We start from the raw sequence: 23,986 nt of genomic DNA, 5'->3' as shown, positions 1-23,986 counted from the left end.
AAAAGAAAGAAAAAAAAAAGGAAAATTGAAAGAAATATGTTGCATAATTTGGTTTATCATGATGCCAGATTTTAGGTGATTGAATGAGTTGATTGCAGGATATTATTTCTGTAAGATGAGCCCTCAGTGAAAGAGAAGTGAGTAAAATACAGATGGGTTGTTTTTTTTTCAGACAGACCATTTTGAAAACATTTGATGACCTCAGTTCCAAAATTGCTGCTGGGTAGTGGTTTCAGTAAAGTATTGTTCTGGGATAGCTATATATTTGTTATGGAATGGTTGGAAAAAAATACAGTGTGAAATGAATTTTGAAATCTTACTTGAGTCTTGCAGAATGATTCAGGATCATTTTCAAAGTGGATTAACATTTAAAGCATTTTATTATCTTATTATCTAATGTCATACATAAAGTTTTATAACCATCAGTTTAGCATTTTAAAGATTCTTAATATTGTTATAATAAAACTGACTACTGCAGCTAATTTTATATTCCATAATAAAAAAATAAATCTGTGCTGGTAAATCAGTCATCCTTTAAACTCTTAATAAAAGGAAAAAATGCCTGTATTTGGACAGCATTTTGTACTAAGTGCAGTAATATATAATGTGGTCGATTGCAGTATTTAAGTTAAATATTGATTCTTTTTCCTATCTTATTTGCTAAATTAAGTATTGGTTTACACATTTTCCAATAGCTTCATTAAAAACTAAAATGGCAGCAAATACTTGCTGATGTCGTAATGTGCTTTAATTTTTCTCATAGGAAAAGACATTTGTTTTAGTTTTATCATCCTAAGAACAATAAATAGATGATCTTGTAAGCACTTTTGACAATGGTATTAGAATATCTAGGGTCTACTTTTTCACAGAATTATATTTATATAATGAAGCATTATACAAATATGCGTGTTTAACTTTGGTTAATGTATGTGTTCAACCGCAACAATATAAGTCTGTCAGCTTTGGAAACTGTTTAAAGCTTATGAATGACAGAATGTTTACAACATCCATTTATGGCTTCTATTCCTCCTTTTATCCTAGCAAGATCCAGATTTTCAGCATCCAGAAGAGGATCTAGATATCCAAAGCAGCAAGGTTTGCATTTAAGCACTTAGATTTCCACAAGGTTTTCAAACTATAACCTCCATCCCTTCATGCAGTAACACCCCTGGTGTGTTTTATCCTTTCAAGAGGTTTCCACATCCAAAACTTTCCATGTTAAATCCTTTGGGCTTTTATTTCTCCTGTTTAATGTGGGATGACCTCCTTTTTAAAAATCCACAGTTGAATTTGGTTGCTGAGACTTAGGAAAACAAAAGAACAATTCAGAAAGTGCCTAATCCCCCACAGTTCTGTGGGAAGAATACATGCCTGCAAGCTGCTTAAAGTGAGGTCCCCATTCTGCAAGGTAGTCATAGCTCTGATCCATGTCTGAGGTGTTTGAACCCAAGGAGCTAAGGGATCCTGCCAAGGAGCCAGTCCCCTCAAACGCATAGGTCTGAAGTGAGTCATAGGGAGGAACGCTAGGATCCGTATTTGCTTCTTCGAGCTTTTCTGCAATGAATTGCCTGAAGATTGCGCTGTCTGGGCCAACCTGCAGAGACTGTCTGTAGAGGCTCTGGATTTCCGAGGCCATCTTCCTCCGAGGTTTGTGCGTTCGCATGACAGTGCGTGTCCTCAGTGCTGAAATATCAAAGGCTTCTGTGTCCTCCTCGCCCCCTCCTTCGTCATCATAACTGACAATGTTCTCTCTGAATTCTTCCATCTTCTCTGAAAAGGGAGGCTTCTTCTGCTGCTGCTGCCTTATGGTTACAATTGCCAAAAAGAACACTGACAAAATAAAAAGAAAAGAGAAGGGACAAGAGAAAAAATTAAGCAGAACTAGATACTATGAATGTGCTTGGAAATATTTAAAAAATCGTTTCTTATCTTAGTATCAAGGCTGTTGAATAGTGAAGCTATCTTAACAAATTTATAGAGCTGTAATTTTTATGCATTTCATGGTTTTGAGATGAGCAATGGGTGTGTTGGAAAATGGCTACAAAGGGACTTATAAAAAAAGCGAATTAAATGGAGCAGTTCTTTTGGTAGATGCAAATTTGAAACTGAAACAGGTTATGCTTTTTGAAAGTGCTTTTTTTATCACATTCATTTTTTTATCACATTCACAGATATCCATTTCACATTCAGAATTTACATTCTTAATCTCTATCAGTCTCTCTGATAAAAGCCCCATCAAGATCAAATGAAAAATGAGACAATGAGCAAGATATCCTCCTCACCTGGTTGAATCATTCAGTTCCACAGACTGTGCTGAATGGTGTTCAACTATTTCTGTTGTGCTGATTTTAAAATTTGAAGACTCACTAAATTCTGCGTCATTTTACTGTCAAGCCTATGAATCCAGTGATCTTTTTTCTTTAAAATGTGAAAAGTTTCTTACATTTTCTGTTAAAGCATTATTTTTTAATCCCACATAATTTCATTTTAACTGAACAATCCCTTTGAATTGGTCTATGACTTTCAAATAAATTTATTCTTTCACTTTTAACTATATCTTGCTGCTGTTCTATGTAACAAGTATTTTGTGGACTGTAATGTTTTTACTCAGAACATAAAAGGATACAACTATCAAGAAATATAGCATTTTACTTAAGAACTTGAGGAACCTGAAGCAGTTCTGTTTTCTACTTAGAATAGCTTACAATATATATTCTATTTGCATGGGAGGTACCAATACAAGACATGAAAGCACAGAAAACAACAATTTTTACTATGTATTCACAAAACAGGTGGTTTTCCAAATGCTTTGCCTGGTGAACTCTTCTGATGGTATACTTTCTACTTGAAAATTAAATTTTCAGATATAAATGGCAAACATTATATAGAAAACATTTTATTATTTAATTTTAAATAATTTCAAAAATACATTCAAAGAATTAAGGAATTTAAAATATATGTATTTGTAAAGAGTATAGTAGATTAAGTTTTTTCTTCTTTTGGACTAATATATTTATCTATATTCCTGCTTTCACCTTGGTGATATGAATAGTTCCAGTAGATGCCATGGGTTTATTCAACCTGGAGACAAAACTTTTCTGCAAGAACCCAAGAAATCATCAATTAATAATTCCCATGATGGCCTGGATAATGCAGCGGTACAATTTGCCTGAGCCATAGATCCTGACCTCAATAGCACAAAGTGAACCTATTCAGATACCCTGCAACCATCAATCAAAACTTGAAATGCATACTGACCTGTAAGCTTAAACTGACCAAAAGACATAAGGCAGATATCTAAGCTCAGATTTAAATAAGACAACTCTGGAGGTGCAGGCAAGCCTAGAAAAAACAAATTCATTGCATGTTCCCATGTCTTCAGTTGGAAGCCAGGGCATGGATGTAGGGAATATAATGCATCCCTGGGCTTTTCTGTGGAGTCAAGAAATGGCTGGTGTCTAGAATGGCCAGCCTTGAGTTGTCGGTTTGGCTATGAATGCTGTTTGTCAGCTGTGCACGACCCTTTACAGAGGTACTAGAAAAACTTATGTGCATTTGAACCACTCTCAATCCCAGTTTTCACATCCACAAATTCCCAAATGTATTGGAGGTTAAGCTGGTGTCTCCTGAGAGGAAAAAGGAGATGTCCAACATTTAGAGAAAATGTTGTCTAGAGATGAAACCTTAATTGGGAAAGAAACTCCCTGTGTCTGGAACTTTCTGGCTGATGTCAGATTCCCTGTTTCTTTTATTATTCATAATTGATCTCAGTTCTACATTTGCCATTCCTAAGGCAGAATAAGTAGGGTGCTGCTTCTTTTAATATATTCCTACACTAGCAAATTTTCTTGAATAATGCTGTCTTCAGCTTTACCTGTGATCAATACAAACTTTGGGCTCTGAAATCTTTGTTATTTCACTGCCAGGAGAGTTAAGAGGACCATGACTCAACTACACCCAACTTTTAGAAAATTATGTTAGAATTCAAATTTTAATGAAAACTGGGGAAAGGAAAGGAGAAATTATAGTTAAGAAAACAGGAAAGAAATGAAACATTTGCCTTATTTCAATTTTTACCAATGGCTAAGAACTTCCAGTCTTCGAGTGAAGGGTCCATCTTTGTTACTTAAGCAACCCCTCTGTAATAGGAAGCAAAGTCATTTTTCTTACTTGTACTTACCTAGGAATATTAAGATGCAAGCCAAAACAGCAACTAAAGCCTCTGTGCTGAGGCCCAAGGAATACATGAAAGCTCCGTATCGGCAGTAGAAGGTGTTAACTTCAGTGTCACAGTCGCAGACAGTGACAGTGAGAGTATTTGTGCTCGTCAGCGGTGGGGTTCCATTATCCTGAATTAAGATTGGCAAGTAGAAAAAAAACTGCTCTTGCCTGCTGAAGCCACTTTTTCCTGTGAAAATTCCAGCTGTGTTATCTAGAAGATAAATTATTATGATGGTATGCATATATGTATCTTGTAACCACAACAATAATATTTAGTGCTATCTGACCTATTTAAAAGCAATCATACTCTGCAAAGCTACACATTAGCAAAAGTCAAAAACATAAAAGCAGGCACTGACATTTGGTGCATATTTTGTCAATTGTGAATAAATTGTATTTAGTTTTGATATATTTACCCAGGGGCAATAATAAAATTTGACTGAGGAGCTCTGGTTTTAATGTTCAGAGCTATAGAAATTAACATCTTTTTCAGTACCTGGCACCTGCTCAGACTAATTAATTGGTTCTTAAAATGGTTCCATGTATCCAGCTGCTACCAAGCCAGAAGTTCACAGATAAAGTACAGACAGTTTGTCAATCAAAAAGGTTAAAAAGTATTTCTAGCAGCACATTGTGAAAACAGGTGGCAAGGGAAAGAAGAAAAAGCAAGAAAAAAGTCCACTAAAATGGTCTTTTATTTATTTCCCTGGCACAAAAAACTGGAGCTAGCTGGACTTTTACTGCCTAAAATAGCAAAAAAATTTAGATGCTTTCAATTTGCTTTGTATTTAAGTATGAGTGTTTAGAAATCTGTTCTGTAAAAAACACAGTAAACAGTTTAAATTCAGGTCCTGCTGCATATCAGTTAGAGTATGTAACTTAGATTGCTGCAAAACAAAATAGTCCTGTCTACATACATGTGTAATGAAAAGAGGAAAAAAGAATCTAGAAATATTTCTATGTCAGAACTTTTTCACATGGCAGAGTGAAAGACTGCACGTGTGTATATGTAGAAGTAGGGAAAAAAGGGTTTCTACCATTATTTGCACAATACATCTATACAGTCTACTGAAGTTAACTCCCTCACATATAAGTTGTTCTAGGTTTCTATCACAGTTCAGAAAGTAACTCTGAGATAAAATACTAGAGATCTACAGTCTCTTTTTCTCTTCCTTAGGGCTATCAGAATTCAACCAGCCATTTCTGTTGGACGTGGCAGAAAGAGGCAGGATGATATCTTATTGCATCATATTTCAAAAAGTTTTTTTTCCCCCATTAGTAGCCATCAAAAGGAACTGAATGGGTTGCTTTGTGTGAGGGTCTGCTTGGGTTTTGGGCAGAAAGAGGAAAGGTGGGAAAGGCTCATGGCTTGTGCACAATTTGACCTTAATATAATGACTTATCTCTTCCTGGAAGGGAGTGAGAGATGAAGATGGGAACTGAAATTCTTATTGATACATTGACTAACTTTGACGATAATTGAGAAGTAGTTTTGCATTTAATGTATTTGGAGCTCCCCAAAAGTCGTTTCCATTGATCTGTTCCCTTAGCCAGAACATTCAAATAATTACCATGGTCAATAAGAACGATGTGCGCTTTAGCTTAGTCCAACAAAGTTTTATTTCGTAGTCTCAGCAGACTGACTATGAATGGTCACCTCCTTGAAATTCCATCAGTTATCACACCTGTGTTTTCATCTCAGTCTGTTATTGCTTGATATTGTATATTATAAATAACATTCCATTCCTAGTTATCTGTTTTTATAATGTTGGTCTTGCTGAATTAATGAAATAACAATCTTATATCAATCTTCTGTTTCTAATGGTCTTATTTTTCAGGAAAATAATTTTAACAAGAAAGTTGGAAATGACCACCATATTCAGCATTAAGAAAAAAATTTTTAAGAAATATCAGTGTATTTTTCATCTCAGCTGTTTTTTCTTTCCCTGAAATAAAACTGCCTTTTGCTGTTTATATTATTCACTTGAAAAAGAAAATGCACTTTTTGATACTATTAAATTATTGTTTTGAAGTGGACCTCAGACCATATTTAATTTTTATGACAAAAATTTGTCTTTAAATGGAAAATTTTAAGAAATTAAGAACCGGTTGGAAGCATGCATCTTCCATAGGAGGGTCTTAAAAAGCTGCATGACTGACACTACCTTGATTGTCTTTGACAGTAAAATGTGAGCTGTTTGAGTCCTCCTGAGCCAATGAGAAATAAAAATGGTGACCTTCTTCTGAGTCATCTTTATCCACTGCACTGATCCTTTGAATTAGCTGGAAAAATAAGAGAACAGAGTTGTTTAGAGTAAAAGAATTTCATTGTCCTTTAAAGCAATAAAAAGGATATAAAAGATATGTTAAAATTAAACTATTGATGTTGAAGTTGTGATCCGTGAATCTGTGTTGAGTGAATAATATGCAAATATTCACCAAACACCCAAATAGGCTTATTGAGACTTATATTCTGCAAGTACTCTGCTTTAAGTTTTCATCCATTTGAGACAGGCAGGCATTGAAATCTTGAGAAAACTTAAAATGCTTTCCAGATCAAAGGACCAGGAGCAAATGAAGTCTCCATAAATCTAAAAAAATTTATATAAAGAATGTTTTGTTCCTTTTTTTTTTTTTTTAATCCAAAGTGAAGAGTACATCATTCTGCATTTGAAGAAATCTTTCTATGCAAAACCCATTCCTTTTGAGTCCACAAACACATTATCATCATTCAACTGGTATATTGTGGCTCCAGTAAGTTACATACGTTGACAAGTTCACATGCTGAATTGTTGATTCTGGATATTATAACAGATTGATTATGGAAATTTTTGGCTGCTTTTTCTCAAGAAAACGAAATAGTCTTCATTTAGAAATCTGTCAAACCAGACAGTCATTGCAAGATAAAATAAAAAGTAACAGCATTCAAAAGAATGTTTTTCATCTCTATAAATAAACAATCACATAGTTAACATAATTAGCAGTATTTCTTTTTAAAAAGTCTATATTTCTTATATTTATCAGTAAATATTGAATTATCAGCATATATTAGTGAACATCCTTGCTGATCAGGAGGAAAGCAAACTGCTGGAAGTTGACAAATTTTCAGAAAAGAGAGGGTCAAATTTGAACTTTGGCTCAATTTCATCAGTTATCTCATGCTCTGTATGTATTTGAACACAAGAACTTGAACCCTCAACTTTTCTCAAACCACAGATCACCTGAATGATATAAGCAGGGCTTTAAGTCAGTGGAAGTGGCTACTGCTGGTTTCCATCTGTGCCTTTGACAACTCTTTTCTGGTTAGATGCTTTTTCAAAGATCTAGAACTTCAACACACATTCTTTTTAAGCAAGCCAGGTTTGGTGAAATCATCACAGCAGAGTGCAAAATATGGCTTACACACCAAAAGCTTTGTATTCTTAACACTGTTCCCTCTTCATATGTGAAATTTATTTTAAATCTATTTTCTTTCTATTGAAACATGAGGACCCTTGAGGTTTTTAGGTTTGGTTTGTTTGTTTGTTTGTTTTATTGCCTTTAGTGAGAGGAATAGCTTCTCAGTGATGTCATGGCGTACAAGGGAGAGAGATTCTCGAGGGATTTTTTTTCTTTCCTCAGAACTAACAAAATAAGTGAGGTGATACAAACACAGGTAGAAAAAATTCAGGTCAAGAAATCAGTGAGGATAAACTGACAGCTATCATTTCCTTGACTACCACAGGCATAATTTTTATAAGAAAATATAATTCCCATAATATGCTCAACATGAATAGAAATAGGGTACAAAGTTTAATGTCCAGTCTAAATTGCAAAGAAGGACACACTTTATAATATTTTGCCACCTATCTCAAAAAAACTAAGAGACCATACTGGCTTTTCTTGAAAATTTGCTGGTTACATGTCACAGATGAGGATAAATCTCGGTATGAATGTATGCCTGTTCTTAAAATTCAGGGTCTATTAAGATATGCAGAATAAAATAATGATCTACAAAGACATCTTGGCGACATTTAGTTTGTTTTATTTTAAACCAAGATGTTTTGGTTTTAGTTCAGTTACTTGGTAGATAAAAATTACCTACCAAAAACTAAAAAAAAAATGTCATTCAACCAGGCATTACCAATATCTTTTGAAAACATATTTTTAAGAGTATATAATGTGTGAAGATCATAAAGTTACAGCAGTTGTGAATTAGATACTGTTTTGCTATTTCATTATTGACTTCCATATGGTACATATGGAATGTATTTGGCTCTGTACATTTTATCTATATCTGATTCAATCAATAAAATTCTAAGGAGAATGTGGCTAACTGAAAAAAACCCCAAACTACTTTCCCTTGATTTGATCTGTGCTGTCCCATTCTGCACAAACTTAAGATACCCATGTTTGTTCTAGATATAAATATAGATACTTATAGATACATGCCTTTAAGGATTCACCTTAACAGCAGGGGAAAATTTGGAACATAAGGACAGGACAAATTCTTATTGTTTACTGCTTGCTGTAGCACTTCTACTAAGATTCAACAAAGCCCACATTATGCTACAAAATATGCAGAGAGCAATAAGTACCTCTGATTTTACTGACTTAGAAGGAAAAATCACACAGAGTGAAGGAAATCCCTTTTTTTTCCGATTTCCTAGGTTTTTGTACGTCTAACCCAGGAGATTCTAGCCTCGTACCAAGGGAACTGGCATCACATTCTCAAAAACTGCAATTACTGCTTGTGTGTTGAGGCTTACACACCTCCTACATTTTAGTGTATAACAAATAAAATATAGTGAATGATTTGTTGCTTTTGCAAGGTTATGTCAGTTGTTGTGTTGATTTGGCTGAAATTTATTTGCTTCAAAAACTCTTATTTCAAGTCTCATTAATGTAGAAGCTTTAAAGATCCATCAGTTCATTTAAAATGGGTATGTCTTTGAAACAGATTGATTCACTTGATTATTTTCAAAAAACTGATTTGAATTTATGATGGCTTTTGAGGACTTAAAGAATGCAGTGAAATATCTCAGTGTGCTAGCAAAGAAGAAAGCTTTCATAAGATGAGCCACCAGAAGCATAGATGGGAAACATGAACATGCTCATTTTAGGCCTAAATGGAGGTGAAGGTTTGGAATCTGAACATTGGACAAAGGTTTGGAATCTGAACATTGGACAAAATTCCCCTGTGAGAACTTGTCATAACTGTAGAAGGCAACCACAGGAGAATACCAGGAGTGGTAAATCAGTTATGAGTGATCTATCTGAACAAATATTCCCACCCAGGCAAACTGAAAGAGGAAGAAATTCCTTATACACATGCCAGCCCAGGTTGTCTGAATGGCATCTTGTAAATAAATTATTTATTATATTTGATTGCATTTATTCATCTTGTAAATAAAAACCTGTGGATTATGGGATAGTTGACTGCCAGGTAAGCTTGATAAAACTTAATTGGAAATGTATTTCCGGAACTCCAAATGGTTTTACTTTATTAGAATTATGGAGAGGTCCAAAAGGAAAGGTCAAATCTTTGTTGCAGTCCTTTCTGCTTCTATTGGCTTTCAACCAAGTTAAATTTAAGACATAAATTGTCTATCTGAACAACAGTACTCCTTATTTTGATGCTAGAGAACTCTGAATGTAGAATTTTGAGTCCTTTATGTGTTAGTCTACCAATCCCATTAGAGAAATGGAGGGAAGTAGAAACATTTACCACCTCTCTCTTTCCACTTCAGTTTTTTTTGTTTTGTTTTCCACAAAACATCCTTCGATAGGAGTTCTGCTGTGGATTATAAGATGAAGGAGATCTAATCACCCATTTTTTTAGGGAGTACAGAACTGATTTTGTTTAAATTGGCAGAAGTCTTATAAGCAGTAAGATATTGCTCAGTCTCATAAAATTTACTGATCATCAGAGTTTAGAGCAGGTAAAAGATTAAAGTGTTGATTACTAGTCAGCACTACATGTTCCAGGTAGAGCTTTTACCTCAAGAGCCAGGTTCTCCTGTTGACTGCTTCTGTTTTGAAAAGCAAATTGGCACAGTATTCAACTGATTTATCTGGGTCTACTGTAAATGTTTCTGCTCAACTATAAATAAAATTGTGTACTTATCTGCAAAGAATTAACAATTACAAAGCTCATGCCGTGACACTGAGGTGCTTTTTTTATGTTTGCTCACATATGCTAATAAACTTCTCCCACCTGTGCCATTTTGCTAAGAGATAATGTTGTGGAATCATGGTCCACGTAAAGCAGAAAAAGGAATTTTCCATGGGTCAATGTGCCCCCTGTTTCAAAACATCACATGTTACACTCAGTGCATCTGCAGGTATAGCTCAGAGTAAGAGTCTGTTATATTATACATTGCTTTCACAGCTTCATCATGTTTTTATACTCTAAAGGATGCATTCATTGTTGAGGATTTTTTAACTTTTTATTTTCTTATCATTATTGCTCAGATGCTTTTTGTAAATGTTGAAGAAAACATACAATATGAAATAATAAACAGTCTTACCTCTCACTTTCATTTCTCTGCTAGGAAAAACAATTTTGCATCATGATTTGCTAGAAAGTATCTGTTTAGCAAACGACTCATTTTTAACATTAATCATATGCTCATAGGATTTGTTTAACGATTTCCTCTCTTTTCTTCTGTCAAAATTTCATTATGCAGAGAAGTAATAGCAAATGAGTACTTTTCACTTACACTGTAACTGATTATTATTTTATTATGTGCCAAGTACTGAGTAAATAAATTTAGTTTTTTTCTTATCTCTGACTGAAAGTCAATCACTTCTTTGAATCTAATAAAAATTGCTAAGCAAGCTGTAATATCAAAATCACTTCATATGTGATGCCCAAATTAAAGGAACTCAGAATTTCCAGAATAAATATGCATTAGAGATGACAGATTAATTCAGATTATAGGTAGTTCAGTATAGTTTATCTTCAGCAGAAATCAGCTTTCTCTCTGATAGGAAGAAAGATCAATATTCGCAAAAGGGCTGAAATTACCATGCATAGGTACATTATGGACAGTCAGCTTGCTCACATATAATATAAGGATTTTTATACAGTCTACATCAATCTTTCAAGCTGCATCATCCAGATGAGTTAATTTGTTAATATCTTGGAAATTAGGCTTTTTTTTTGAGATTCATTCTTGATGAGATGTCTCTAGTGCTACCTTTGGGGTGGATTTGGTCATCTTGGTCTTTTGACTATTTGGAAAGCATATTTCCTTGGAAGTTCAAAGGTTTGTACTTACTGTACACACCCATAAATGGTAAATATAAACAATTTATAGAACATTGTGGTCATAATTTACAGTGTTTACATGCAGTTATAAAGTCAAAAAGTCTAATCAAAAGGTAATCACAGGTTTGAATGCCTTAATAATTTTGTTCTATTTTATCTGATGATAACTATAGCTGTAGTGGAACAGAAGGCTATTTAACAATGCAACTTTCATGTTCGATTCATTTGGAAAACAGTTTATACAATGGTGGTGGTGCAGTGAAAGTGTTTTTCAATGTTTTAAAGAAAACCTGAGTTGTAGTGTAGTATACAGCTGACTTCTGTATTATAGGACAGTAGTAAACGATAACATTAAATGGATAGTGAAAATTCCATTCAAGATGTCTAATAAACACGATGAATGCATTCAGTATGATGCCAAAAACACCTATCTATCCATTTTTTATATCCATTTTTTATTGTCAAATTTGGATTATAGTCCCACAGACTGAAATCTAATCCTTTTGTTTGAATGACTTTTGGAGGCTAAGCTAAACATAGCTGTAACTCGCACAAAAACACTGTGCAGGGGGTTGAAGGTCAGCACTTAGTCGATAAAAGCAGACCAAGAATTTTCATAGTTTTTCAGAAAATCCAAAGCTTCAAAGCAAGCTCTCTCATCTAGACTGAAGTTATTATTAACTGTGTCTGAGTCTGGATAATTAGGACAACAATTATTTTTACTCATGATGTGTTTTATATTCTATATCACAAATCAGCATACTCTTTGGCTATGTAAAAATAACTTAATTGAGATCTCATTCTAAATTACTTTTATAGTAAACCTAGCTGACACCAAGATAAAGTCTAGATTGAATAAGACAATTCATTTTTTGGTGGTATCTTTCCCTCCACAGTGGCTTTCCTTCCTTTTCCCCTAAACATTGTAAACTCGTGCAAATGTGTTTTGGAATTTCCCATGAAATGAGACACAACTCAGCTCAGATCAGGGTAAGAAGTGAATTGCAGAAGTGCAGAATATCTCTGAAAACGTCTCTCAGCACAGTGATTCCAGCTAAAATGATAGATAGGTGTTGTGACAGTGTAGCTACACAATCTTTAATCTCAACTTAACACGTAAGCAGATTCCATAGCTGCTTGAAACTGAATGCAGAAATATGGTTAAGATAAAAAGGTATGCAATATCCTGAATAAGTCCTTTAATTGTTTATACTAATTCTTCTGAAATGTAAATTTTCTTATTCATTGGACAACCAGGCCACCTATAAAACACATTTGAATATTTTGTTTTCTTGCTGAGAAAAAAAAAGGATATTTTTTCTGGGAGTAAAAATTAAAAAAAAAAAATTAACAACAAGGAAGACACATCAGCTAACAATTCTGTTTTAATCTTAAACGCTGAATAAAATATCATAAACTCTGACAGTGATAATTATGCACTTCAGTAGCATTTTCCTGTTGTTCTTCCTAAGACAATTTGTTAATGAGAAAATTATTTAACATTACTGTCGCAGTCTCAACAGGCTAAACTAAAGATGCCTGTGATTCTCAAAAAACCTATAACAATGAAAACAATGAAAAAAAAAAGTAACATTTTTTTGTAAAAAAAAGTAACATTTGCTTTTCTGTAAGGTGAGAAAAACATCACATTCATCCCTCATTCATATATTGCAATGTCAAAGAAGAATTATTCAGTGTACTATAATTAAAGAATTTATTATTACTTTTAATACTGCTATTCTTTGTAGAACAGTTTTATCCAGTGATTCTCAAAATACTTAATATATATATATATATAATTGACATTAAAAAGTAGCTATTGATAGGTTAGCATACAGATATTATTTATTAGTGGAATACTAAAAACCTTGAGAAATAAATCACCTGGGTTTTTATCTTGTAGGCAAGTCTAAGACATGGATAACAAATATCCATGTTATAAGCTTCCATATTTAATTCATGGTATCTTGAAGCCAAGGAACATAAAGTGCAGCTGATTTCATGCCTGCACTTTAAACTGTCAATGAGATACCCAAAGACCAATAGAAATGGCTTACTACAAATACCTCCTAAACAGAGGTGGCCTTTGCAGACAGGAAGATTTCCAAATGCAGAACAATGTAGTTTCTGATAGAGAAATATATAAATGGTAATAGAGAGATCATTTCAGCAACAGGAAAAGCTTTATTTAACCGCAGAGTAATTGAGGTCAAAATAAACCAAAATGGCATAAAAAGAGAGATGGTTTGACTGAGAAACCAACACAACAAAACGTTTGAACAGAACCATCATATATATCCTAAAGGTCTTTTTTTTTAATGTGCAAATAATTCTTTAGAGTGGTGGAAAAACATATAGATGATTTTCTTCTTATAGACCTTTATTTGTTTGGTTGGGTATTTTTGGATGTTGTTTATGTCACATATTTTTCTTTAAAAAAGATCCAAACTGACCAATCAAAAAAAAAAAAAAGCCATTTTTTGAACATCCTGTTTTTTTTTTTTTTTTACAGGAGGAAAATGGAAAGACAGCAGTGTAACTGGGAATTGGGGTAGCTGACTGATGATACCCCATTCATGTGGATATCAAGTAGGAAATGGAAAATAACCTCCTGGCAAGGATGTTAAATATAACAATAAATTAAGCTGCCAGCTAGGGAAGGTGTTGTGAGGGCTGTGTCTTAAACATTTTAAGACTTGCACTGAACTAGTCAGGATTTGAATTCAGTTCACAGTAAAAGATTTTTACCTGAAGGACACAATGGATCTGGTTTGAAATTGGTGTAAGCCTGGATCTTATGTTGTTGGTGAAGTTACCAGCCACAGGTTTTTTAACTGTGACCCTAACATGAAAAAAATTTGTGTCCTATATTTTTTTCAGAAGTCTCTGCCTGCACTTTATTGCATTTTTTAAATACAAAAAAGAAATACAGATTTTCTTTTAAAGGGGAAAAAATACGCATCACTGTACAGAAATTTAGATTTCATATTATGCATATATCAACAGAACTAACTTTGAAAGAGAAAAAATACAGACTGTACTCACAGAACTGAAAGAATCAACGCTAAACATCTCAGAACAAATCTTCATTGTAGTGAGAAAAATGATGACTAACTACTTCATGCTCACCTGTCCAGAAACTGCATTTTCACAAACAAATGTTTCATAAGTTTTAGGGAATTCTGGTGCATTATCATTAACATCACGAACTTGAACATACACATTTGCTTCTGAAATTTTTTCAGGATTTCCTAATGGTTGAAAAAAGACAGAAATATAAAAAAAGTTATGAATAATCTTCTACATATTTCAAAATAATATAAAGATTAGAAAATTTTAACTATATTCTGCAGGGAAGAAAGTAATTAGAAAGACCTATGGACATATTTTTATACTATTACAAATAATACAGTACGATTATAATTGTATGTCTTGAAATAAGATAGTTCATGTAAAATTTTGGATTCATTCATGCTTTCCTTTACCCAATCAGAAACTGATTTAAATGTAAAAATGAAACCTTATCAGGAAAAATTGAATAATGTTTTGTTGATTAAGAAAAATTTACTGTACAAGCCATATCTAAGGTTATGTGGTAGGAAAGTGTTGACTCTTCTAAGGGCATCTGGTCATTTTCCAGTAAAACAGGAGTTAATAAGACAAAGAGGAAGCCATGAACAACATACTGGATCAAAAACCTGAGGGACAAGTGATAAAAAGAGGGGATGATGAGGACATAACCTGGTCAGGTATACTAATTGATGTGGGCACCTGAAGTGTGAGAATGTTTTTTTCCATCAGATGAGTGGCCTTAACAATTGATAAACCAGTGGAGAAAAAGGGGAAAACAGACACAAAACCAAGAAACAGACCTGACAAAATAAACACAGAGACTATGATAAGGAACAAACCTAATGATAATTGATGGGTTATCCAGAAAACACAGGACAACAATCCCAGCTAGATCAACTTGGACTTTGTAACTGGCAAGACTTTAAATGAGAGGTAACCCAGATCTGGGGAAGTGGGGACTCAATTGAGATGTATAGACCCATGGGATACATGCAGAGAGGAACAAAGAGAGTTCAGCTAGAAAAGGGTATAGAAGGGGCTGGTTGTGTGCAAAACAGGGCCAGACAGTGCATTTGTGTGTCTTAGCCTTGCACCTGACCACCAGCCTGTTCTATCGACTTAGATCTTCTTAATAAACGTTTTCTTAGCCATGTTTCTGCATAATCCCACCCTTTCTCTCTGCATATGTATGTGTGCTGCAAGGACTAAGTTACTGGTGTGACCTGCATATGTATGAATGAAAATTGGTTCAAGATACTGGAATGGGATGGGGGTCTGTGATGCCAGCTACTGACTCAGGAGCACAGGGGACAATTGTCAGACTTTGGCATGCATGGGGTTCATGTATGTTTTTACTGACAAACTTTAAACTGGACTCAACAATGGTTAGGGATCCTTGGGTCCAGGAGAAGTGCTTGGGAGGCTCATACTTAGGGAGGACTTGCAAATCTGGGGTGCATGAGGGATTAGTATGTGAGTTCTGTGGGTTTCAAGTAAGCACCAAGGGTGCACTGGCTCGTGAGTTGGGGACCTGTGAATTAGATAAGATGACTTGGGATTCAGGAAGGGGTGTTGGGCAAACAGATACTGAAGGGATCCGTGAGTGTGTTTGTGCTTGTGAATCTGAAGAGTGCTGTGCATGTGGGTATATGTCTGCATTAGTGATCTTCTGCCTTCCCAGAAGAAGAGGGGAGTGGACTGCTTGTGCTTGTAGACAGGGGGAGTCCTGTATCTAAGTGCTGCTGAAGGCAAAGCCTTGTCTTCAAGGCTTGAAGGCAAAGCCTTGTCTGTCACTCAATCCGAGTGACTGACTGCTACTGGCTGAACCTGCAAACAGGTCAGCAGCATTCCTGACCTGGGTCTGCTGGTTGACAGAAGCTGAATATGAACCAGCTTGTGCCCAGCTGGACAAGGAGCGAGCTGGGGTTTTTTAGCCTGGAGACATGGAGGCTCAGGGGAGACCTTATCACTCTCTGCAACTGCCCAAAAGCAGGTTGCAGGGAGCTGGGGGCTTGGTCTGTTTTCCCAAGTAAGAAGTAATGAGTGGCTTCAAGATGCACCAGTGGAAGTTTAGATTGGATATTAGGAAAATTTTCTTCTTGGAAAAGGAATTGGAATAGCATTGGAACAGCATGCCCTGGGAAGTGGTGGAGACACCATCCTTGAAGGTGTCTATAGTGCCCGATAGTGATTGGGCAGCAGGCACATGGTTTCGCGGTGGGCTTAGCAGTGGTTCATGGTTGGATTCAATGCCCTTATCAGTTCCTTCCAAACCAAACTACTCCTTAATTCTTCGAGTCCATGTTGGATACCTCTTGGAAGTCCTTTACCTATCAGCACATTGAATCCTGACTTACACAGCATAGCTTTAAGAAATATCTGCTTCTCCACAGTGAAATTTATTATTCTTGTAGGCAAAAAGTTCGTCTGCAATAGCAATGCTCACATTAACTTGGATGTGTTGTTGGGTAATGAAGATGTTTTTCCAGTGATTAAAGTAACCTTAAAATATTGCAGGAATACTGAACATTTGTCAGCCTAAATGTCTGTCAATGTATCACTCACCTATATCTAAACCAGGAGTGCATCAATAATCATAATAAAAATATGTCTCATGTTCAGTGCTAGTGTCACTGCATCTGACCTGTTCAGAAATTCTTAAGGCATTGATTTAAATTAGTCAAATGGACCTCTAAGAAAAAAGCTAAATGTACTCCTCTCTGCCTCTTTTCAAACGACATGAGTTTGGTTGGTTCTTACATAACTTTTTTTAATACACTAGGTGCTTGGAGCAAACATTTGTTTTCTTGGATCTTATGGAATCTATGCTGATAACTTTGAGTCTTTTGCTGAAGGAAATGGCAGCATAAGCACGTACTGCAGAGATAAAGGCATAGATACTCAGCAGTTTCACATTTCTATTCCTCCTGTGAAGTCATTACAGCTGTGCTAATTTACCAAACCTTGTGATCTGTCAGACTCATTTCAAGAATACTTCTTTGTGGGATGACATTTCTCTTGTTGAATCAAACATCCATAATAATACAATAGGTAATGAAATAGTGCTCAGCTTCTTTTAGGTAAACATAAAAAGTAGCATGCTTTCCTTTTAGACATAATATCAAGAGTGTAGGAGTTACTTTAATTCTTTTACTGAAGTCACAATTGGATGTATAGGGCAGAGATTTGACTACATTGTCTTTCAAAGGAGAGCTTTGTAATGTTTAATAGAAAGCTGGGAATACTTTTGGTGACTTCAGTTGTATAAAAAGTGGCACAGGAAGGAGTCAGCTAGTTTTGTCTATTCTTACCTTGCTTGTTTGTAAGATTCATGGGTACTATATTGGCTTTAAAGCTTACCCTTTTCTTGCACAAACATTTAGGTAGCACATTGTTGGAATCACATCTGTATTCTTTCAAGAAAATGTTGCGGCTTTTTTTGTTGTTTTTTTTTGGGGGGGGAGGGGGTTTTTGTAATAGTCTTGTTTCTAATTCTTTAATATATTTGAGTAGTAGTGTCATAGCTGCCTTGATGGAACTTTTTTTTCCTTAGTATAGAGTTAAATGACAAGGAAGATCATTTCTCTCATTTCTGTATCTATGGAAGTTTCTAACAATATGAAAATTTTTAATTTTTCTGAAATCATAACATTTTTGTTTTGGGAGGGAGCAACATATTTCAAAGCCGCTCTTGAAATCAGTGTCCGGTGAATATTTAATTACAGTTATTACAGTTTTGGTGAAGCAGTGTTACTGCATTAGTTGCATTTTGAAAATAAGGTAGGCAACATGCATTCGGCTAAAGTACCCATATCGTGCAATGTCTAAATATCTCCCAATTAGAAGAAAATTTTTTGTCACAATCTCTACAAGAGAGATCAGGACTTGAAAAACAAAGACAAAGAGAAGAGGATGTCAAGTGCAACAAGATGGATCAGTGTGGAAATTAAGATAATACTTAAATTGCTAGGGACCTGTATTATTAAATTGAAAATAAAAGCAATGATCATCTCTAGACACAAAACAGAATTCAGTATATGCAGGGGATTAAAGAAAGCTTACATTGACATCAGCCAAGTGAACATAAACCTTTAATGATAACAGTAATACTAGCACTACTACTAACAATAAATGCTATCTTCATAATTTATGTTTTTATAGCATGACTATCATTTATGCTAAGGCAAATTTCTTTACTTCCTAAAAGAAATGAACCTAAATAGTTTTTTAAGAAACGACTACTCCAAAAAGTTAAAAGCTTATCAACAAAAATATGTATGTGACCAAGGCAGGGTGACATTCAATTTTAAATTTATATTATCCATACTGAAATTATCACAGAACTTCAGTCCTGTATCCAGGTCTGGAGACCCCCATGAAAGGACACCTGCAAGAATCAGACATAAAATGACTCTTGTCTGTTTTGAGTTAATTTTATTGGGACTGACAGTATTAAGTAAAACTGATCACAGAATCATAGATAATTGAGGTTGGAAAAGACTTTTCACTTAATTAAGTCAAAATGTCAACCTAACTCTGCCATGTTCACCACTAAACCATGACCCCAGGTTGTAGCATCCCATGAATTCTCCCCCCTTGGTCAATCCTCAAGCCCTCAGCCCTGGAAACATTAACTACTTATCATAGAGTCATCCCTCCCAAAGAGAAAAACAGTCTCCCCCATGGTGTCACAACTTCCTTGGATTTCTCCTTCCCTGGTCACTGGCTTGGTACCCCTGGTGCCACCCCCCTACCCCTGGTGGCCAGGCCCCTCTGCCCACCCCTTATCTCCACCCCCCACCCTGTCCCCTTTATAAGCTGCATGCTCCACATGGTTGATCCTCTTTTTCTGGGTTTGTCTTTTGGTAGCAGTGTTACTCTGCTGGAATAAAACCTTGCAAAAGAGCCTTTCTTGCCTCTATCGCTGAGCCAGCTGCAGTGAGTGTTGAGTGGAGGTTTGACTGCATTGCCTGAGTGTTAACTCAGCTTGCCTTTCGACAGGAGAGGCTTGCTGGGGACAAGAGATAGGCAGCTGCACCTACCACTTTAACACCTGCATTTTTACCAGGTATCACATCCACAGGTTTTTTTGAACACTTCCAGGGAAGGTGATTCATTTACTTCCCTGGGAAACTTATTCCAATGCTAGACAACCCTATTGCAGAAAAAAAAAAATCACTGGTATCTAATTAAGCTTCCCCTGGTACAGCCTGAGGCCCTTTCCTCTTGTCATCTTACTTGTTACATGACAGAGAAGACTGACCCCTACTTCCCTGCAGCTTTCTTTCAAGTACTTGTAGACAATGTTCCCTCCCAGCCTCCTTTTCTCCAATCCAAACAACCCCAACTCCCTGAGTTGCTTCTCACAGGACTTGTGCTCCAAATCCTTTACTCTCTCTGTTGTTCTCTCCTGGATATGCTCCAGGACCTTCTGGCCACTCTGCTCCTGGCCTGTAGTGCCATGCAGGGTTGTTGTGACCCAAGTGCAGGACCTGGAACTTGTTGGATTTCATACAACTGGCCTTGGTCCATCAATCCAGCCTGCCCACATCTCTCTGAGGAGCTTTTATATCCTTCAACAGAGGAACCTCCCACAGCCCAGCTTGGTGCCATAGCTAAGCTGACTGATAGTGCACTCAGTCCAATCATCCAGATCATTGATAAAGCATATTGAACAGAACTGACCCCAGTACTGAGCTTAGGGAAAACCAGTACTGGCTGTCTGTCAATTGGATAGTAAGGATTTAAAAGTTTCTTGCTGTCAGGCAAAATTAGAATGCCATTGTTTGTGCTTCAGCTTTGTACTTGGTGAAAGTTTCTTACAACCAAGTAAAAACTTATGAAAGGAAACTTGACTTTTCTCGAGCTTTAGGCATAAAGTGTAGAGTCAAAAGATTGCAAGTTCTCCCTACTCACATTTAAGTTCCCACAAATTAACATTAGGCCCTAATTCTGAATACTTCTAAAACATGCTCCCTCAATGTCATAAGGATAGGATAATCCACATCACAGGTCCAGAATAACAGAGTCAAGCCTCTCTCACTAATCTCTGATCCCTGCAATCATTGCAATGGACTCAAAAGTCTTGTGTAGTGTACGAATGTCAGGGCATATCAACAGGCTCCTGGGGCCTGTTGTAACACAGTTTCAATACTTGACTAAGGTACAATGAACATCTTATTTGGATGAACTCTAATGACATTTTGACTGTGCTTTGGTGGAGCCACAATGTCATCCACCAAATGTCTCATGCACACAGTACATAAAACTATATTTCAAGGAATAATATACTGCTAGTTCCTGATAAAAATCCTTTCAGGTGTGCCCAGACCAAGGTGACCTAACTTCAGACCTTTTGAACATATCGTTATAGACAGTGACCTTATCATCATTAAAGAAATAAAGAATAAGAATTTGAACATAATGGGGTCTCCACTTCTCTATAATAACTTTCATTACCGTGAAAGTCTCACTTTCTTTTGCTGCAAGAGACAGTTATTCATTTGTAACATTTGGTTCTCTCCTGTTTTATTGTTTAACTAAACAAAAAAGTCTAGGCCAAAGTTGTCCTGCTGTGTTTCCATAGAGCTGTTCAAGACATGCCAGAGATCAAATTTGCTAACACCTGTCATCTGCCCAACAACATGAGAATGAAATTCATGCTTAAAATCTCACAGAGAGGCTGAAAAGGAAGATAGTACCATCAATTCCTAAATACAAGTTAAAGACTTCAATGAAAATTGATACTGAGTATCCTATAGTAGTCTTCCAGCAGTAATGTTCTACAGGGAAGTCCCCTTTTTGGCAACACTGAAGTCGAATAATATGTGTTTAAAGTGGTCATAGCAGTAAATGACATTTAACTGAGATTCGGGAGTAAAGAACTGGTGCTAAGATTATTCGGCAAAATAGGACTGATTTATTGATTTTACTCTAGTTTAATATTGTTTTTCTCCTTCCTGAGAATGAATGGGAATAGTTTTTAAATAATATCCCAGTAATCTTGTTAAACTGCCTTATAAATGAGGTGCTATTAAATTTCTAGTGCTGTCCCAGATTGAGGAGAACCAGATCACCAAAAACACAAACAGAGGTAATTTGCATTTGACTTTCAAACAAAATTGACAGGTGAAATCTATATAAAGGGTGCTTCAAGGCTCTAATTGTCCCTGAATAGACGTCTAGATGATTTAGGCCTTAACATTCACAATTAATTTGAGCCACAGGTTTCTGACTGGTGTTAAATTAGACCCTGGCTAATTTCACACTAGTCAAAAATCTGGTGTGAAATTAACCAGGGTCTAATTTAACATAAGATCTTGCATTGCAGGAGGAATTCTTATGCTTCAGTGTAACTTGAAAGCATTACACTCTCGATCCTATTACAATTTCTTTTTTCATAAGGTCATCTTTTATGAAAAAGCACAGGACCTTGGAGCTCAAATACATTCCACTTTTATTTAACTAATCATTTTAATAATGCTCCTTAGTGTAGCAAGCAACAGTAATATAATCAGAAAGAAGAATGTATTCTCCACTTAAAAGAAGGCACATACAGAGGATAATTACAGTTCACAGTGTAAGAACCCCAGCGTTCCTTACATTTCTTACTCACTTGTTTCTGTGGCTGTAACAGTTATGTTGTGCCAAGAAGCTATCTCTCGGTCCAGAGGTTCAGTGGTAATGATTGCTCCATTGTGCTCATTGATGCTGAACAGTCTCTTTAAATGACTGCTGTGGACAATAGAGTACCTGCACCAAAAAAAGGAAAGACGTTCTGTACTACTGAAAAGTTCCATCAGAGGCAAGGATATAGAAAGCTATTGTCAGCTGAGAAAACAGAGCTGTGCATATATGCATATAAATGTGTGCTGCAACAACTCGGAAATCATGAAAAATGTACATGTATAAACATTTAAAATTCACTGCTGCCAAGATCAAAGCTCTTCTTTTTAAAAAACTAAATACGTCTCAGATCTATATTAATATGAACTGAATCCGAAATGCATTATTCATTCTTACTTCTAAGTCAGTCTCCCAGCAGGTGAATGACTTCATTGAAAAGAAACAGCAAAATTGCCACTTGTGAAATGAATAACACCAACATCTAAGTGGAGGTATAATAGCAAATCTATTTTATCATTGCTGACATGCTCTGATGCCAAGGGAAGGGGCACTATAAAGACAGACAACTATCTGTAATGAGGTGACACTAAGGCAGAGTACAAAATCCTGCTGTGGGAGATTGCAGGAAAGACTCAGTGCTCCTGAGTCTTTTCCAAAAAGGATCTGGATGCTGTGGATATGTGGATATGTACATGTACACATACATAAACACATGCTGCTCAAGCTGTTAAAGTCTAACGGCTTGTCACAGGACAAAGATGAACTGAAATAGCAACCAAAGATATTGCAATTGAAATGGCAACCAAAGATAATGCAAAATATATTTACTGCTGTTTTTAATGGTCTACAAAGCAAAAGACCATATGATGCAGTTGCTAATAAAGTCTATTTCATGGAAATAAAACCTGTTTGAATAATTGAAAGATTCTTTCCACTCCAATTTGGAATGCTCACATGCAACTTTTCCTTTTTATTGTACCTTTAATTATTCTTGACAAAGCCTTTCTGTTTCCTGTTGACACTTAGGACTCCAGCTCAGACAATGTGTCAGCAGTTAAATGACTCTCTAGTTTGTTATTTATAGCTACATTTTGTCTGTTTTAAAAAACAGTAAGAAAATAAATTGAAGAACCAGCAAAATACTATAAGTGAAAGCTCTTATAATTTGAAGCAAAGTTTGGATACTTAGAAATTTTTATTTAAGGTATTTATAGTTTTTCTGATATAGTCGTTTTTTCTAGGCATTTTTTGGTAATCTGATTCTTGATAAAAAATTTTCAGAAAAAATATACTAGGTATTTGTTATTTTTTATTTTTTATTACTAACATAGTGAGGTTTTGTACATCTTTTTTAATTTGTTTGTTTGAAACCTGGAGTCCACAAAGCAACACAAGTGGTTTTCTGTAAGTATTGCTGTCATTTATGATGAGAATGGTTTCAAAATTAGATTCATTTTCATGGCACTTAGCAAAAAAACATATCTTTATATAAGAAGTGATATACTCTATTCTAAAATAACTCATTGATGTATCACTGTTTTGGGACTATGTGGACATATTCAATTTGAAGCCAGTTCCTCCAGAACATTTCTGACTAAGAAGTTATAGATATGTGTTAATGTTTAATTGTTCCACAGGAGATATTGAAATCATCTAATCAAATCACCAAATGAGCCCTCTTAGAGGGGGGAACAAAAAAAATCTATGTACATTTTTTTTTCTTATTAGTTTAATCTATTATTAGTCTAATAAATAACAGTAAATTAATGGAAAATCATTACAAATCACCACTTACAGCTCTGAAGCTGTAGCATA

The 23,986-nt window shown here is 35.4% G+C and overlaps 1 protein-coding gene across 3 annotated transcripts in view; it reads right to left on the bottom strand.

Annotated features, from left to right (window-relative positions):
• Nucleotides 1-361: 361 nt before the first annotated feature.
• The window catches only part of LOC129123809 (cadherin-19-like), a 112,505-nt gene continuing 88,880 nt past the window's right edge, over nt 362-23,986 (bottom strand). For all 3 annotated transcript variants that reach the window (XM_077183846.1, XM_077183840.1, XM_077183842.1), the window contains 5 exons: nt 22,161-22,297; nt 14,603-14,724; nt 6,387-6,504; nt 4,181-4,432; nt 362-1,830 (listed from right to left, as the gene is read on the bottom strand). In XM_077183846.1, coding sequence (XP_077039961.1) covers nt 1,337-1,830; nt 4,181-4,432; nt 6,387-6,504; nt 14,603-14,724; nt 22,161-22,297 — 1,123 coding nt within the window. In that variant the 3' untranslated portion in view covers nt 362-1,336. The remainder of the gene's footprint in view (nt 1,831-4,180; nt 4,433-6,386; nt 6,505-14,602; nt 14,725-22,160; nt 22,298-23,986) is intronic.

This window comes from Agelaius phoeniceus, chromosome 1, assembly GCF_051311805.1.
Source record: "Agelaius phoeniceus isolate bAgePho1 chromosome 1, bAgePho1.hap1, whole genome shotgun sequence".
Taxonomy (NCBI): domain Eukaryota; kingdom Metazoa; phylum Chordata; class Aves; order Passeriformes; family Icteridae; genus Agelaius; species Agelaius phoeniceus.
Note: the sequence above shows the minus strand (reverse complement) of the source record. Positions and strands in the feature narration are given on the sequence as shown.